Source organism: Anastrepha obliqua, chromosome 3, assembly GCF_027943255.1.
Source record: "Anastrepha obliqua isolate idAnaObli1 chromosome 3, idAnaObli1_1.0, whole genome shotgun sequence".
In the NCBI taxonomy this organism is placed as follows: Eukaryota; Metazoa; Arthropoda; class Insecta; order Diptera; family Tephritidae; genus Anastrepha; species Anastrepha obliqua.
The window spans coordinates 87,371,876-87,390,233 of NC_072894.1; the positions used below are offsets into that span (position 1 = coordinate 87,371,876).

The 18,358-nt window shown below is 37.9% G+C and overlaps 1 protein-coding gene across 1 annotated transcript in view; it reads right to left on the bottom strand.

The window, feature by feature from the left end:
- Positions 1 to 2,716: 2,716 nt before the first annotated feature.
- The window catches only part of LOC129243126 (mediator of RNA polymerase II transcription subunit 12), a 35,650-nt gene continuing 20,008 nt past the window's right edge, over positions 2,717 to 18,358 (bottom strand). Inside the window, 6 exon segments of the mRNA XM_054880276.1 lie at positions 2,717 to 3,232; positions 10,663 to 11,469; positions 11,541 to 11,778; positions 14,127 to 14,372; positions 14,429 to 14,743; positions 17,273 to 17,474. Of these exon segments, the coding sequence (XP_054736251.1) occupies positions 3,096 to 3,232; positions 10,663 to 11,469; positions 11,541 to 11,778; positions 14,127 to 14,372; positions 14,429 to 14,743; positions 17,273 to 17,474 (1,945 nt within the window). The 3' untranslated portion in view covers positions 2,717 to 3,095.

Consider the following 18,358-nt stretch of genomic DNA (forward strand, 5'->3'; position numbering starts at 1 on the left):
AGAAAAAAATGTTTTCTTCATTTTGGTCTTTCACCGAGACTCGAACCTACATTCCCTCTGAATTCCGAATGGTAGTCACGCACCAACCATTCGGTTGCCACGGTCGCAGTTTATTATAAGACAGTAAAAATATTTCGTTCGGCTGCGTCGTAAACCTGCACATGCCTCCATTTGTCGAAAACTATCAACATTTACTTTCCCAGAATACCTGGTTGTGCTACCTATACTTATAACGACCCCCCTGCGAACGAACTAAGTATTACAATTTGAGGGCATATACCTGGAATGTCGGGACCCCTAATGGGGAAAGTGCCTCTGCGTTGCTAGTTGATGGCCTGCTAAGAGCAAAGGCATTCATCACTGCCATTCAAGAGATGCGAGGGACGGGACAAGGCAAGAAAACCATAGTACCTTGCGACGTCTACTACAGCTGTAATGTGAAGGAGTAAAAATTCCGTGTTGGATTTATAGTGAGAGAGAGACTTCGTCGCCAAGTTCTGTCGTTCACTCTGCTGGACGAGCGGCTCGCAACAATCCGCATCAAAGCGAAATTTTTTAACCTCACTAAATCTCAAAGTTTTTGCTAGATCGATTATGTTGTGATAGATGGAAGACACACTTCTAGTGATTCAGATATATAATACGTACGATCCGAAGACGCAACATTGACTCGGATCATTACCTTGTTGCAGCCAAACTACGCACACGCCTCTGTGAAGCAAAAAACGTACATCTAACTAACTACTAACGACATGGGAAAGCTGCAGTCGCTTCCAGAAGATCCGCCACGCGACTCTCACTAGTATTGCCCAACAATCCGGCATACACGAGCAATGGAATAAAGATTTCTTGTTCTTTGCGCTCCACCACCATAAAAGAAAATTTGGTAAGCCCAAAAAACAATTGGTACGGCGAGGAATGTCATGCTGTCGCGCAACGAAAGGATGCTGACTAAAAAGCCACGCTGTGCTCGGTCGCAACGTGACCCATGTGGGACGACTACCGGAAAGTATTATCAGAAAGAAGAAATGAGAGGCCGAATGCGTGAGTTCGAGGAGCTTGAGATGCTACCCAAAAGGAACAAAGCCCGAAAATTCTACAAGAAAGTTCGGCGGCTTTCTGAAGGTATCAAGATTGCGTCGGAAGAAAGTGTGTCTGCCGATTGGAATTTAAGTGTGCTCTGCCATTGAGTAAGTAATAAGATAGAGTCACAATCACTCAATTATTGGCAAACGGGCATATTGATGCGGTCGGTCGGTTGAAAAGAAGAGGAAAGGCATCGCGACAAGCTGTAGAGACGAGCAACGATTCTTCGCTCATACACACAAAAGGAAAGTGGCACGAAGCAAGTGTTTTGTCGATTTGTCTTTGACCAAGCACTAAGCAAGCGTAAGGTAAACGCATGCACATACAGATGTGCACAAATATTATATATTCATGCATACATTTGTATCTACGTACATTTGTGCTGTTGTAAGGTTCAAGCCCACCATCAACAAACTGATTGAACTTTATCAGTGTGGCTTTTGACTTGGAAAATCAAAGATCAATCAGATATTCCCAATACGCCAAATCTTGGAAAAGACCCATGAAATGAGAATCGACACACACCATCTTTTTGTCGATTTCTAATCTGTATTCGACTGCCGCGATATCTGAGTTTGGTATCCAATCAAAATTAATGCGGCTATGCAAAATGACGTTACTCAATACCCGCACCGCCGTCAGAATGCTGGGAAGGGCCTCTCCGAATCGTTTCAAGCAGTGTGACGCTCTGTTGTGTGACCTCTTTAACCTGATGCTGGAAAAGATCGTGCGAGCCGCAGATGATCGGGTTTAACAACCGCGCTGTTAGTTCTGCCATTTTCAAACTGGATAAATAAGCCAAGTGAATGGGTCTGGTGGTGAACGAGGACAAAACGAAGTACCTCCTGTCATCAAACAAACAGGCAGCGCACTCGTGTTGCGGCACCCACGTCACTGTAGACGGTTATGATTTCGAGGTTATAAGAGACTTCGTTTATCTAGGAACCAGCATTAACACGATAACAACGTCATTGAAATCCAACGTAGAATCTTTCTTGCCAACAAGTGCTACTTTGGACTAAGTAGGCAACTGAGTAGCAAAGTCCTCTCTCGACGAACAAAACTAATACTCTACAGGCTCTCACCATTCCCGTCCTTGCGTGTGGCGCAGAAGCGTGTACGATGACAATATTCGATGAGGCGTCACTTGGTGTGCTTGAGAGAAAGATTCTGCGTAAGAGTTTTGGACCTTTGCACGTTGGCGACCCCGCTGCGACATAGACATAGCGCAGCAAATAAAGATCCAGCGACTTCGTCGCTTATGTCGTCTGAATGGATACAAACGATCCGGCTCTGAAAGTATCCGATGTCCTCCACATGGTATGCCCAACTGGAACCGGCTAGCACGAGAAAAAAGTGACGGGTGCACTTTGTTAAACTCACCTAAAATTGCTGAAGCGGTTATCGCGCCAATCATGAAGAATAATAGTATTAAAGTATTGTAATTATATATGTATATATATAATTGGTGCGTACACCCTTTTTGGGGGATTGGCCGAGTTCCTTCCTTTTGCGCTATGCGTCCTGATGCTTCCCATAAATGCAGGGACCATCGGTGTTACAGAAGTGGTGACTCCGAACGGCAGATGGTTTTTTCTTTTTTATAAGGAGACAAAAATACACTCCAAGATTTATCAGTCGACGAAAAAAATATTTATTATCTAATTAATTTCAATTTATAAATTCGAGATAACCGTTATTTTTGTTTCTGATTAAATGTTTCTGTAGTCAATCAGATTGCTCCTCTCACTACTTAAACACAGTGTGCCTATGGACTAAAGTTTAATCAAAGTATCTCTAAGTCTGCTACTCGAAATTATTTTCTCCTTAAAGTCTCGAATCTGATATTACGAAAAGAATTAGTATTTTTTAAATAGTTACACAAATAAAAATTATTACATATATGTATATACATATGCTATACATATACATATATATATTATATTTTAATGTAAAGCGATTCTCGCTTAACAGTAGAAAATGTGTGTATGCATAAATCAATTAGTTGCTCAATATGGTGGCTGATGATGTTGATACTGCTGAACAGATAAATTATGTTGATTCGGCAGCTGCCTTTGAAGTTGAGCGACCAAGTTTGGAGTCTGCTGCTGATTTATATTCTGATTTTGGGATTGCACCATTCCACCTACAAATATAATAAAAAATAAACTTCTTTTAATATTTTCAAAAATAATTAAAATTGTGCACATGAATGATAAATATGTGCACGTAACATGATTTAATATCATAGTCGGCCAATTATGTAAATCTAATGGAATTGTTAATGTATGTGCTCATTTACACACGGAAACATTTGGAAGGGAAACATTTTGTTCGGGGGAGAAGGACGGCCGCGGCAGGGAGAAGGGAATTTGTCTCCTGTACTGGCGACACGCTTTGCTCTTCTTATTCGTATTTAAAATCTTAAAGCAATTTTTGACAGTTGCTTCATTTGTTTTCTTCTTTTGTGGGAGAAAGTTCTGAGTTATGTGTTGGTTTTCAATAAAACGGAAGATAACAACGATGTCAAACATCCGAACGCTGCTTGGGAAATGCACGATTATTTTTGCTAGTAAAGTAGGTATAATTTAAAATAATTATGGGACATGTTTATGTTGAATTCTAATTTTTCCCGCATTTCTAGATACTCCAGTTAATTTTAAGTTAATTATTTATATATGAAGTATTGTTAATTAAATTTTTTTTTATTCAAGTACAACAATTTATAAATATATTTAAATAAAAAAACAACAACGAATTATTTATTATTTAACCAGTTTGCATTCTTCATTGACATAAAGGGTGTTTTTTTTAGAGGTTAGGTTTTCAAGATGAAATAAAACGTATATAATTTAATGTTATGGCCAAGAATTTAGCTTTATTATAAAGACAAGGGTTTGCCATTATGTTTTAAAAATGATTCCGGGCAAGTGGCCGCCGCGGCTGGCTCGAATAAATTCCAGCCGAGAGGGCCAATTTTCGACCACTTTTTGCAGCAATTGGGGCCGTATGTCAGCAATAACGCGCCGAATATTCTCTTCCAAGACGTCAATCGTCTCGGGCTTATCTGCGTAGACAAGCGACTTCACATAGCCCCACAAGAAATAGTCCAGCGGTGTTATATCGCACGATCTTGGAGGCCACGCCACAGGTCCACGGCGCGAGATAATGCGCTCACCAAAAGTTTCCTTCAATAAATCGATTGTTGCGTTGGCTGTATGGCATGTAGCGCCGTCTTGTTGGAACCAAAGGGCGTCCACATCAACATCGTCCAATTCAGGCACGAAAAAGTCATTAATCATGGCTCTATAGCGATCTCCATTGACTGTAACATTATGGCCGGCTTCATTTTTAAAGAAATATGGACCAATGATTCCCTCTGCCCATAGAGCACACCAAACAGTGACTTTTTGAGGATGTAACGGCGTCTCAGCAATGGCTTATGGATTATGTTCACTCCAAATGCGACAATTTTGCTTATTGACATACCCATTCAACCAAAAGTGAGCTTCATCGCTGAACAAAATTTTCTTGTGAAAATCGGGATCGGTGGCCATCTCGTTTTGGGCCCAAATTTGCACGATTTGTAAACGTTGTTCAGGTGTAAGTCTATTCATTATGAAATGGCAAACCAAACTGAGCAAAAATCAAGTGACAGCTGTCAAAAAGACCATCTACGAAAAAAGTAGTGCCAACTTGAAAACCTAACCTCTAAAAAAACACCCTTTATTTAAGAAATTGTTGACGAACGTTTTCCGCTTTACATGTTAGCGGGTTGTAGAATATATTCGAACCAGAAGATGCTAAAGTATCATAGTAAATGTCAAAATGTTGCCGAAAACAATTTTGCCCGTGTGGCCGCGAATGAGGCATGAAAAGAGAATTTCCAGTGTCTCCCTTCCAGGTGTCTCCGTGTGTAAATCTGGTGTATTATGTCACCACAAATCTATTACATGCACCTAATAATACGTTCACATATTATATAAGCAGATGATCTACTTTTTCGCGCTTAACTCAAAATCCGTAATTAAAAAGCGCGATTTCCCGTACAAAATTTCTCTCCCAAAATCTGAGATTATAAAATAATCCTAGATAATAACGGTACTTTTAGATATCGATAATTATTATTACGAATGTAAGGAGGAACATCAAAATAAAAATTAAATTAAATGGATGCCGGCAAAGAAAACAGGTCTGTAAACATAATTCTAATAAAATGTTTGTTAAATATTATTAATTATGGATTCATTTTAAAGAAAAAAGCGTGTGTCCATAAACGTTCTGTCCTCTTATTACTTATTATAAAATGTAATATAGAATTTCCCATGAGTATTGCTACCATAATTTTTTGCAATCTCGGTAAACGTCGCATACGGATTTCCTCCAACGGTTTATTTTTAGCAGCCGATTGCGCATGTAAATTAGCTATTCTTTCTCCTTGTATTTTTTCATATCGTTAGTAATAATTAAAGAAACCAAAAACACCGAAATATTCCACCAAAATAATTTCTATGAAGGAAAACCTCTCAAAGCAGTATTGACAGCTTATTGTCAATTTTGCTGATAATCCGCTATATGTAGATTAATTTGGTGGATTTATAGGTGACTAATGCATATGTGAACGTATAGGGTGGGCCATGTAAAATTTGCTATAAAAAAAACTAATCAATATTTTTTCAAACTTTTTTTTATTTTGAATATTGAACATTCTCATTTATGAATGAAAATAATATCGTTCAAATGAATGCCACGACTGGCTTTACAGTAGGCCATTCGATCAACCCAATTTTTAAGCACATTTTCGATTGTTTGGGCTCCAATTTCATGAATGGCAACTTCGATTCCGTGTTTTAAAGCATCAATCGTCTCTGGACATGCATAGCATTTAACCTTAACGGCTACCCACAAAAAATAGTCCAACGGGCTTAAATCACAGCTCCGAGGCGGCCAATTGATGTCGGAATTTCGGCTGATTATTCGGTTTTCAAAAACGGTAGCAAAAAGTTCGAGTGTAACTTTGGCAGTGTGACAAGTTGCTCCGTCCTGTTGAAACCAAATGCCGTCCATGTCATCCTCTTCAATTTTTGGAAACAACTCGTTGAGCATGTCACGGTAACGCTCGCCACTTACTGTAACCACGGCTCCTAGCTCATTTTCGACAAAAAAAAAATGGCCCGATGATGCCGCCAGACCAAAAACCGCACCAAACAGTGACTCGTTGTGGATGCATTTGCTTCTTTACAGTAACGTGTGCATTTTCTGACCGCTAAATCCGACAATTTTGCTTATTGACGTAGCCACCGATGTGAAAATCAGAAAAGACTTTGGAAATAGGTCCTCAATATTTCCCAATTTTGTTCAAGCGTATAGCGTCCCATTTCGTAAATATCAAACCTTTAAGTAAATTATGAACACATTTGACATGTCATTTGTGTTACCATTCTCAAAAAAATAGGTCGTTCAAAAAGCAAACGCTACATGGCCCCCCCTGTATTATAACGCTTTTTATGCTTTAGTTAGTCTCATAAATTGTTTATAATGACTATTGTTAAAATTTTCAAATCAAAATTTATGGTGTAATTACTAATGGTGTAATTACTTTAGACTTAAATGTAACTTAACAAACTGGAGAGCAACCTGAGAAATGGGAGACATGTATAAATGAGTACTTTAGCCTTCATAAACTGAAAGAGCTGTAGATTTTGGATTTTTAAGTTATGTAGATTAAGTAAATTGAGTATGGTGAGAGAATCATGCTACCATTTGATTAATTTCTTTCCAATTCATTAAGCCTTCAAACATTTTTATGTGATATGAATTATTTGTGTAAATTTGTTTTATGTGGCATCTTTAAAACTATGATGCTGTGTGTTGTAAAGTTTTTAGGTCCAGGCTAATTATGACCGATATGTGTTTAAATATTCGATGAATATATTTGAAAATATGACTGCCTTTTCAATGTTTATCAGCGAGCAAAATTGCTTTGTTCAAAGCTAACGAGACATAAGCATATAATGGAAAGTACAGTAATGCAATTTTTTAATGTACTTCCAACACTCCTCTTTATTATACATTAGTTCTAAGAAAACAAAATTTTCAACGTGTTGAAATCCAAGTAAGTCCAATTGTATATTTGTTATGATTTACCCTACCATAGATGGGCACTTTGCAGTATCAGTAAAAATGCACTAAAAATATTTTTTTTCATTGATTATTGGAAAAAATTGCGTTACCAGTAAACTTTTACTGATTACTGAAAAAAATTGCAGTAAAAATATTTTTTTACTGATTACTGAAAGAAATTGCAATAAAAATATTGATAATAGGATTTGATTTGCATTATCAGTAAATTATTTACTGTTTATTGGTAGTCATATTTAATATTTAAGGCAACTGACCCTTCGGTTCTAAATTATGCAGCGCCCATCCGGTCACCTGGCACTAGTGACACTCAGTGGACGAAGCTGCAGACCTGCCAAAATGGCTACACGATGTCTCCTGAAGTACGCTTTACACAGTGAGGCATCTATCTTCTCAGTTAAGGAGCATAATACAGAGTGCGCTGACGCACTGTGTGCGGCGTGGCGCCATTTTGCTATTTCCACCGATTGATTATGGACACTAAATAGTCACTTTGGGGCTGTTAAATGGATGTTCATGTTTTAATATGGGGTTCTCTAATTTAGGTTACCTTGGTAATGGACAACATAGAGGATAATACTCCAGGTGGAATCCATACAAGTGGCAATCCACCAGCTTCGGCGGCAGGGGCATGGATTCTGGAGGCCCGAACCATTACCCTAGTCTTAATGGAAACTACAGAATTCTCGGTGGGCACGGACGCTCCCAAGCTGTCTCGAGGTAAGCGGAGAAGGACGGTGGATGAAAGCAGTACACCGCCCTGCCCTGCAGCTGCAGCTAATGGCCGAGCCACGACCCCCAAGGAACGAGCGTGGTCTTAGCGCCCGTCAATGTGGCGGGAAAAGGAAAGGAAGGGGCTGCACTTTTGGTGCGAGTGGTTGTCATGGGCTCACGGTACAGGAACCGTCTGAGTCTTTTCTTTGGGACGGTCAGTTTTCACGTCTCTGTCTGCTCTGGTGCATGGTAATCGATCCTCTACTCACCACCTTAAACGACTTGGGAGTCTACGCACAAGCATATGCGGTCGATGTTGCCTGTTTGATAACAGGCCCATCGCTTATGAACACCTGCAGGAAAGTGCAGAAAACTCTGGATCTGATTGACACTTGGTGCTGTGTGAATGGGCTATCGGCAAATCCCACCAACACGGGTATTGTCTTCTTCACCAGAAGGAGGAAGCTTGATGGACTCGTTCTGCATAAGCTAAAAGGAGTCACAATCCAGCTATCCAAATAAATCAAATATCTTGGAGTAATCCTTGAGAGTAAACTTTTTTGGAAGTCACACGTTGAATCAAAGACATCCAAAGCACTGACAGCTCACTGGCAGTGCAAAGGTGTCTTTGGGAAAAAGTGGGGTCTTTCTCCTAGCAAGGTCCTATGGATCTACACGACTATGATAAGACCTATTATCACCTATGCATCAATGGCCTGGATGAGTAGACTCTCTCTCGTGGGAGTCAGGAGGACCTTATCGAGACTATAACGCACTGTGGGCATCTGTTGCACCGGAGCTTTTCCGACTACTTCAGGCCCGGCATTAGATACTCTGATTGGTTTACCACGACTTGATGCTTTCATCCAAGGAGAGACTTTGAAGGCTGGTACGGCCCCTGTCCAGCATTGGAAAACAGAGAAGACATGGACTTCGATCCAACGATTCTCTCCATGCCCCTTGACTCCATACCATCAAGAGTCGTACTTGAAAAGAGATACAGCATAGTGCTGCCAGAGGCTCAGTTTTGGTCAAACTCTGAAAAAGAGCCCGGCAAACACTGTTTCTGCATTTTTACGGATGGCTCCAGGACCGAGCACGGCTCCGGCTCGGGGTCTACGTGGAATCCAGCAGGACAAAACTGCACTTTGCTCTTGGAATGAATGCATCTGTGTTTCAAGCGGAGGTGTAAGCAGTTCAAGAAGCGATGAACTTTGTTGTGGAAAACCAATCGAGAGGCAGATCTATATGTGTCTGCAGCGACAGCCAAGCTGCGCTCATGGCCTTAGACAGCCCCCAACCACATCAGCGGTAGTCGATCCTGTAAATCCAGGTTGAGCTATGTCGGTAGACATAATAGCCTGATACTAACATGGGTCCCTGGATGGGTCCTTAGCTAAGATGGGCGAAGTTGGCCAACTTCTTTGGCCCACGGCCTGTTTTGCCACTCCCTTCTGCGGTCATCAAAGCCACGGTTAGCAAATGGGTTACTGCAACCCACAAGCGAGCTTGACAGGCTGAGAGAGGCTGCAGATGGACTAAACTGATGTTACATGTCATGTGCGATCGACTGTCGCAAACCCTCCTGTTATTAAACAGAAGGGAGTGCAGACGGCTGGTTGGACTGATGATGGGCCACTTTCTGTGGGCGAAGCACATGGAAAGCGTGTGCATCTCAGACAGTGTACTCTGCCCAGCTTGTGAAGAGGAGGATGAGACGGCGGACCACTTCCTGTGCATCTGCCCCGCCTTCGCTCGAATCAGGTTTGAGGTCTTTGGCACTGATATGTTAAGAAACGACCATCTTGGCTCCTTGGCACCACAAGATCTACCCGGATTTCTTCGGAGATCGGGTAGATTTAAAGAAAATTAAAAGGGAATGCAAGTGTAGTACAATGGACTTAATTAATGTTTGAGTGCTACACTTGCTAGTTGTCCCAACAGAAAAAAAAACAAAAAACGCAATTTTGATTATTTCCACTTCCATTTAAATGAATGATTTGAATTTTGACGGGGTGAACTATACGATCTTTCCTCAATATTTTATGCGTAATAGTTTTTGGGAAGCCTAGGGCAGCCGCTCTCTTGTGTACGAACTATCGCGGATTATCGTGAAAACTTGTAGCGACGAGTTAAATATTTTCATTTGTTCTCAATGTCCGGATGGGCAACGGCAATGTACAAAATAATTAGGTGGAGACAGTGCTTGGGTCTGAAGGAAGTAAAACACCTCACAAAGGTCTTAAACTTGTCTGTAACTACTCTTATAATCTTTGAAAATTGAAAATGGGGTATTTTATTCTGTTCCAACAACAATGACTTTTTTAATTGTAGAATTATGATTTTTTTAATTATGAAATTATTTTCAAAATGCACAAAGGAATTTTTAACATCGAAATATAGTGAAAAAATGCTGAAAACTATTTCCTTAACCAAACATTTTATCGAACGGAGCACTCAACGGTGAATACATAAGTAAATTAATAAAAATAAAATATAAAATAAATCAATTATTTCGTACACTTTTTTTAGGTGTTTGGCCGAGCTTCTTTTCATATTTGTGGTTCTCACAAACAGAGAGAAAAGTTTTAAAGCGACTCCGAATGGCAAATGATTCTTATGAGGAGCATTTTTATGGCAGACCTCGATTAATTTCAATACCAATAAAGCTTTTGTATCGACTCACTTTTCATTTGGGTTTACTATTATAGTTTTGCTTACCTTGGATTTGCATCATTTGGTGATGTAATCTTTGTTGCTGAAATTGTTGCTGGGACGATACCACACCTGGTTTCCCAGTTGCTGTTGGTTGCCTTGAATAGGGTGATATTGTATTCTGCCCTATAATATTTCCCATGGTAACGTTGGGATTCGGATTTACGAACTGTCCTCGACTATTACTTCCCCGTTGTTGGAGATAATCTGATGAATTGTTTCTTTGCCCTATTTGATTATAGGCGCCTACCATGTTAGATGATTGAACTTGACCACTTCCACTGTTATTTATCAATCCTTGTTGTTGATATTGATTAAAATTGTGAAATGGATTCGTTGCTTGACTAATGATGTTCTGATTCCCATTGCCACTTCCTAAGTTAACATTCTGTTGTAAAACATTTCCTGATCCTATTAGCCCAGATGCAGGCTGAACATTCATTAAGTTGTTTTGGGGATTAGATGAAGCCATTGTTTGGCTATTGACTTGAGCATTTATATTCTGTGGAGTAATCTGCTGTCCAGGCATATTATTCTGATTAACGCCCTGAGGTATATTAACCCCATTAATACCACTTGTTAGCTGACTCTGAGACGATGCAATTCCCCTCATACCTCCTCTAACGAACTGTTGTGGCACAGAACCAATAGGACCTTGCGTTTGTTGCCCTTGTGTCTGACGTATTTGTTGATGTTGCTGAATGGCATTAAATTGTGCGGAGTTATTTTGATTAAATGTAGGCTGACGTTGTCGTAGCATATTACACAAAGCTTGCTTAGATTGATTCAGTTGTGGCCGTTCAAACCGATTTGCTGTTAAAAAAAAGAAATAATAAATTCATATTTAGTTTAATAAAGGAATTTTCTCCAAAATATTTATATACCTTGATGAGGATAGAATTGCTGTTGCTGCTGAATCGGATGGTATTGATTTTGTCCTATCCAATGTTGTTGATTTTGACCACTTAGTTGAGATACTCCCTGTGGCACGTTTCCCATAAAACCAATTTGGGCATTTGGAGCATTATTAAGCTGATGTAAATTTCCTTGCAGCTGTTGCTGCATCATGACGCCCGAATTGGGTTGTAACAATTGATTTGAGTTAAATTGTTGAACGTTTACCTTAAAATTAAACGAAATAAAAAATATCTAAATCACTAGTTTGTATATTGTATATTATATATAGTCCTTTTAATGGAGGCGAGACCGGCCCAATTTAAGCTTAGAGTTGCGTTATAAAAAATGTTGCTAAATTGACATATTCTTTTGCAATACGCAATGGGTAATTTGTTAGTTTTGTGAGAAATTTAGAAAGAGTACGTTGCTTTCACAAAATGAGTTCCGCGTATGCAAACGATACCAAACAGTATTCGTATTCCGATGTACACACCCTAAAGGTCTGAAAATTTCACTTGCATATTTAGCCAAATATTTAAATAAGTCGAGTATATAGACAACGGTATAACGAAATTAAAAATGTTGACGGAGTTGAGGCCCAGAAAAAAATACATCTCCAAAGTAAGACTGGAATATCATTGTTTTGTTTGTGACAAAGCCGATCTTGTAGTTGCGAGAAAGTGAAGCAGTTTTAAGGAAAAGTGGTGTTAATATATTCAAGGACACGATTCGAGAGCGTTTAAGTGTAGAAGACCAAAAATCTCGGAGCATATTGAGAAAACCGCTGCTCTCATTACCATATATTTAAAAAAGACTTGCATGCACTAAGGCGAACTCAAAAATGAATTGACTAAGCGTAATATTCACGGATGAATCTTCCATTTGGGCGAATAGTTTGTTCATGTTTGGGGTTGCGTATCCGAAAAAGGATTTGACCGTTTATTTGTGTTTACCGCCAACTGGAATGCAGTTTTGATGAAAAGAATTTACGAAAATGTATTATTACCATCTGGGACTGTATTATTACCATCTGGAACTTTATGCTGATGATTTGTTAGAATTGGAAATTTAAACTTGATAAGTATTGCTTTTGAAATCGACTCGGAGGGAAATGCAAAGTTTAGTGACAATGAGTGACCGACAGTCCCATTAGTTTCATAAAACGGTATTGTGTACCAGAATGAGCGACTACATCGGACGTACTTACACGTGATCACTGTGGGATTGGAGGATGTAAACTTAACATAGTGTGCATTATCGATTAAATAAAATTAAAATAAATACAATAAGGATAAGGAAATACTTATGCCATGGATTTTTAGTCGCGACACGCCAACACAGAAGTGGATTATAACAGTTTTGACGAAGGTGTCGATTTTTTAATTAACCCGATTTACAGTAAAAAATTTAGCGACTTAATTATGAATAAGGGAAACTATGTGAACATAAGATGAACATTCATCTGCCTACCACTGTACCTTTTCATTGCTCGCCGCCTTTCTTTCGTAGAGTGGGCAGATGTTTAAAATATTATATTTTAAAATATCATACTTAGAAGTGCAAGGTAAAAGCCTTCCCCTTATGATTCCGTCATCGTGATCGTTAAAAAGCAAAATATGCCTGTATGTATACTTCCGCTGTTTGAACGAAATAACTCTCGCAGCAATTACCCTTTGCCACTTACCGATGATTGCTTAGAGTTCTTGGAGGGAAAACTTTTTTTCTCTGTATTACATTTGGAATGGGGTCTTCCATCAAGTTGAGGTTTCATACCGGCGACCAATTTTAATAATTTTTATCTTAAAATGCTCGTAAATGATTTTGGAAGAGAGTGTCTAGGCCCGAAGTTAAATTTTTTTTATTATATCAAAACACACCCTTGAGCAGGTGTGAATATGCCAAACCGAATTTGAATACATATTATAATTTTTTTTTAATTTTTAACGTTTTTCTGTATTTTTCATAAAGTATCTCTATTCAAAATACCTCACTCATACGAGTATAATAAAATAAAATTGAAATTCGGGCCTAGAAAAACTCTTTCAAAATCATTTACAAGCCACTTTTAAACAAAAACTGTCAAATAATCTCCACTATGCGCCGGTTCATAAATAATATTTTTAGAGATCTCATTGACGCAAGAAAGGTTGTTATATGCATGCAAGATAATTTTATATAATATATTATATTATAGTTTTATATAATTATAACATAATTATAGAAAATATGTATTTATAAAATAATTATAGAAAATATTATGGGCCAATTTAACAAAAATAAAGAACGAAACGAATATAGATTATGTCGCTCATTTGCTGGAAGATCGATATATGCAGATAATATACAAAAAAAGGATATAGAATATTTAATAAGAATAGAATAAATGTGTAGATCAAGATTAAGAAAAAAATTTTAATAAGTTCTGGGCCGGAAACTATCGGTTTTAGAGATTGGCATCGGACGCTATACAATTTGTTTGTACTAAACAAGAACCGCAGAATCTCTAAATCTTTTTTTGTAAAAACAAACACACACTTAAAAATAGCTTGATTTAAATATAAAAATTGCCGAACCTGCGTATTAATTTGCATTTGATTGATTTGACTTTGGGAGTTCATCTGTTGCGGGTTTTGCGACTGAACTTGAGATTGTTGCGGTTGTGGAGCCATCTGTGAGGGTGTTGAGACATTCGATGGAGAAGTTTTTGAATTTTTCGGTTTACGCTTTCGCGTTGTTCCCTTCCCTCGAGTTTTTCCAGATGTGACGGCACTAGGTGACTGATCCACTGATGATGGAGTATCTGGCTTCATTTCATCTTTCTAAAATGGTAAGCACACGTTAATATAGATATTGAGATATATTGGTATTTCATTACAATACTGATTTTTTCCGGCGCAGGCTCTATGTCTTCGGGAGGTAGCGCCAAGGGTTCATAAAAATAATTGTAAGGCTTAACCAAACTGTGACCATGGTATTTAAGACTTCGATGTGTTTCTTCATATGTAAGAGATTTCCTTTCGGATTTGACTGCACCAAACCAAACCCATGATAAGGGTGCTGGGTTTTTATGACCTTCCAATATATCCCAAACACTTATGCGCTGCTTATCAGAAATCCTAAGCTGTTTTTTGTCCATATCACAAATTTTGTTTCCTTTCATATCGACACCGGCCGGTTCACATGATATAACCTAAAAAAATATTTCAAATAAATTATCAAAAGACAAGTTAGTTGTTAATGTTGGTGTTTAATGATAATAATCTATTCGGTAATCGGATAATTACTTCAAGTCTTTCACCTACCCCTCGTGCGACGAATACCGGGTAGTGATTAGTTTGGTTCACAATTCAGCAATACCCTGCTAAAACTAGTATTATGCACACAGAAAACATCTACGAAAAAATATATTTTCTTTACGCAAGGCTGTCGAGGTAAGGCTACCAAAAAAAAAAATAACTACAGTTTTTGAGGAAAATAATTTTTTCTTTTACAAAAACAAAATATTTTCACTTTTGAATTGTTGTTAATAATTTAAGTTTATAAAAATACGGTGTTTTTTTGACTTTGTAATCGATTTCTTATTCGAGTCTAACGTTGACGATGTTAAACTGTTTAAGAGTTGGCGCCCTGTCAAATTGTGCTCTTCAACTTGACCTAACCATTGGAGCGTGGTGCATTAGTAATACCCTTTTTCTGAACACTAATAATTGCCGTATTCTGAAATTAATAATCCTACTCCATTAAATTATATGTTGAATAGTTGGAAATTGGTGAGATGAAGGATTTGCGCGTTAATTTTTCCCTCAGTTTAATTTTTTCCTTTATTCATTCAATATAAATAAAAAACTTGCAGAAAAAGAGCAATTTTTAAAAACTTAATAAATATCTTGAAAAGTTAAATTTTATTGAAATTTTAAGTATAAACGAAAGATAAGAAAATTGAATTGCCTTTAATTTGATATGTATATTATCAAAACTCCTGCTGGATGGTCTTGATCAACCGAATATTTGAGGCCACAACAATCACGTTCGGGGATCAAATAAAACGCAATAAGATAAGAAAAATACTAAAATGTATTGGGGAAGTTTTTTAAGTCGCATGTTATAGTGTTAGTCGAATCAGGCCCCACATTCCACTGTTGTGGCGGCACCTTTGATGACATTTCTGATATTTTCGATTTTAACCTCGTCTGACAAAAAACGTAAAGGACAACACACTCTCTGGATTTAAAAGAACTCAACTTGCGGCCACACCACAACCTCGACAGTCTCAGTCACAGCCCTCCACAGGGTACACCTTGACGAAAACGTATCATCGGATAATTAAAAGTCGGTTATACTGAGTCTCTGTAAAGTCTATAGGGCTTTATTCACTAGACACCCTGGCCCGGCACCAGATATTTACCGGACGGAAACATATCTCCGGATAATTAGAAGTTGCTTCTAATGAGCTTCTGCAAAGTCTATAAGAATTTATTTTCGAGACACCGGTATCAGTTACCCACCGGTTATGCTGACTGGCATCAAGGTCATGCGCCAATGAGCTTACGGTCAAGCTTTAAAAAGAAACCATCTCTTCTGTGGGACAGTTGTGGCCTAACAGGCTGTGGGTCTGGACCTGGATGCCAGCTGAACTATCCAAGTCGGAAGAAATTTTAGAGCTTATCCAACTTGATAACAAAGGACCAAATACGGTGGAGGAAGACAAAGTGGACAATCTTATTCTGATTGAAATCCGAAATGGTCATTTTTATATTTGTCGAAGAGGTTCAGAATATTCTTAGCATGAGCTCAATACAATGATTCCGAGCTACTCGGTGGAATAATAAGAAGCACACATGAGTTGGTCGAATAAGGAGTCGTCATTCGCATTTTCCCCCGGGCCAACATCTCTCTTTCCGGTCTTATTTGGCAATAACTATGATAGGGCCGAATGGGTTGGAATTCGGAATTCAGAGAGAACGTAGGTTCAAAATTAAGGAAACGTTTTTTCTAATAGCGGTCGCCCCTCGGCAGGCATCGCAAACCTCCGAGTGCGTTTCTGCCATGAAAAAGCTCCTTATAAAAAATATCTGCCGTTCGGAGTCGGCTTGAAACTGTAGGTCCCTCCATTTGTGGAACCACATCAAGACGCACGCCACAAATAGGAGGTGGAGCTCGGCCAAACACTAAAAAAGAGTGTACGCGCCTATTAAATACATATATGTATATGATAGGGCAATACTTTAAACATGTGAGAACCCGAAAATGAATCAGCGATTGGAATTCGCCGTGAAAATTAAAATATTAATAATTATACTTGACAAAGTTTGCGTTCATCTTACAAATATCTTTAAATTAATGTATATCCCCTATCTATATTTATAGTTCAAAACTTATTTTATTTATTTCTTTTCTTCAATACTTTCTTAAGTTGCAAAAGAAAGAAGAAATTACGGGATTATTTTGTATAACGTTAAACAAAAATATTAGCAAACCTATTTCTCTGTTAAACAAGTAAAGAATTATTGAATAAACAAACCGAAAATGTAATATCTAAACCCAGGTCTGAGCTTATTATTATTTTTTTGCTTATGCAACTTAAGAACGAAATGCAGAAATAAATAAATAAAATATTTTGAACTATAAACATGTATAGCAATTTTAACCAACTTAAAAATATTTTTAAGGTTAACGCAGGCTTGATTGGTTAGGTGTATCTTATACTAAATTGGCATACCTCGGCTGTTCGCTTGTAAAGTGGTAATAACTGACGAATAACTCTTATTGAAGCATTGTTTTTTTCTCCAATTTCTTTTTTTAACTTTTTTATAAGATTGAGATAAAGTTTTTTATTTTCGTCACGTTCAGATTGGCTCTCTGTCACTAAAGTCGAGTGCACAAGTGTAGCTAGCATATCCACAACTGTTGTAAAAAGTTCTCTGAAAATATATACAATATTCATTAATACCCTTTTTTCAATAAAAAATAAAAGTAGATAATAAAAAATGTATTTATAAGATAGAGATGAAGCATTTAATTTTTGTAATATATAAAAACAAATTTACAAATAAAATCGTTAATAATAATAAGTGAAATTATTAGTAGTGGAAAACAATTAAGCAATTTAAATGCGAAAGTACAAAAACCACTAACAAAGTGTATACACATTTTATTGACCCTTATTATCAGTTGCATTCCTTTTCCCGATCTTTGCTGGTTATCGAAAGTTGAAGATCGAATTTTAAATTCATATTATGAACAATACAACCGTGTCGAAATTTTTGTTGAATACTGAATTTTCTATCGAACAGAATTTCGCTTTCGATGCTGTAGTCTGTGTATGTAAATTGCTGAAAATGTAAGTATTTGACTTTTCTTTTTAACTGTTTGGCGACTGAACACTAATTTTAAGCAATTTTTATTCATATCATACAAGTCTAAGGTTGTGAGTACCAAATCACGGCGGAAAGGCTTGTGTCGCTAATGCAAGAAGATTCTCACTTTGCAAAAGGAAGTTGTTCAAAATGGGACGTATTTGCACAGGGACTTTGTTGTTTAGGACCACCTATAAGAAAGTGGTGGGTGTCTCTGGTCTCTTTAGGTGTGAGCCGACATTAAGCTCAAAGCCAGCGGCAGGCCCACCAACACCTCTTTATATAGTTTGGAGAAGTTTTATACAAATCTGTAAGGACACTTTGATAATGTTAAGTATCTCAATATGTTTTAGATAGGCCAAACTCACTAGGTAGAAACCATATCTAAGTGGTAGGAAGCGTTCCTCAACCATTCCCAAATTCTGGCCAGTTCCAATCGCCATCATCGT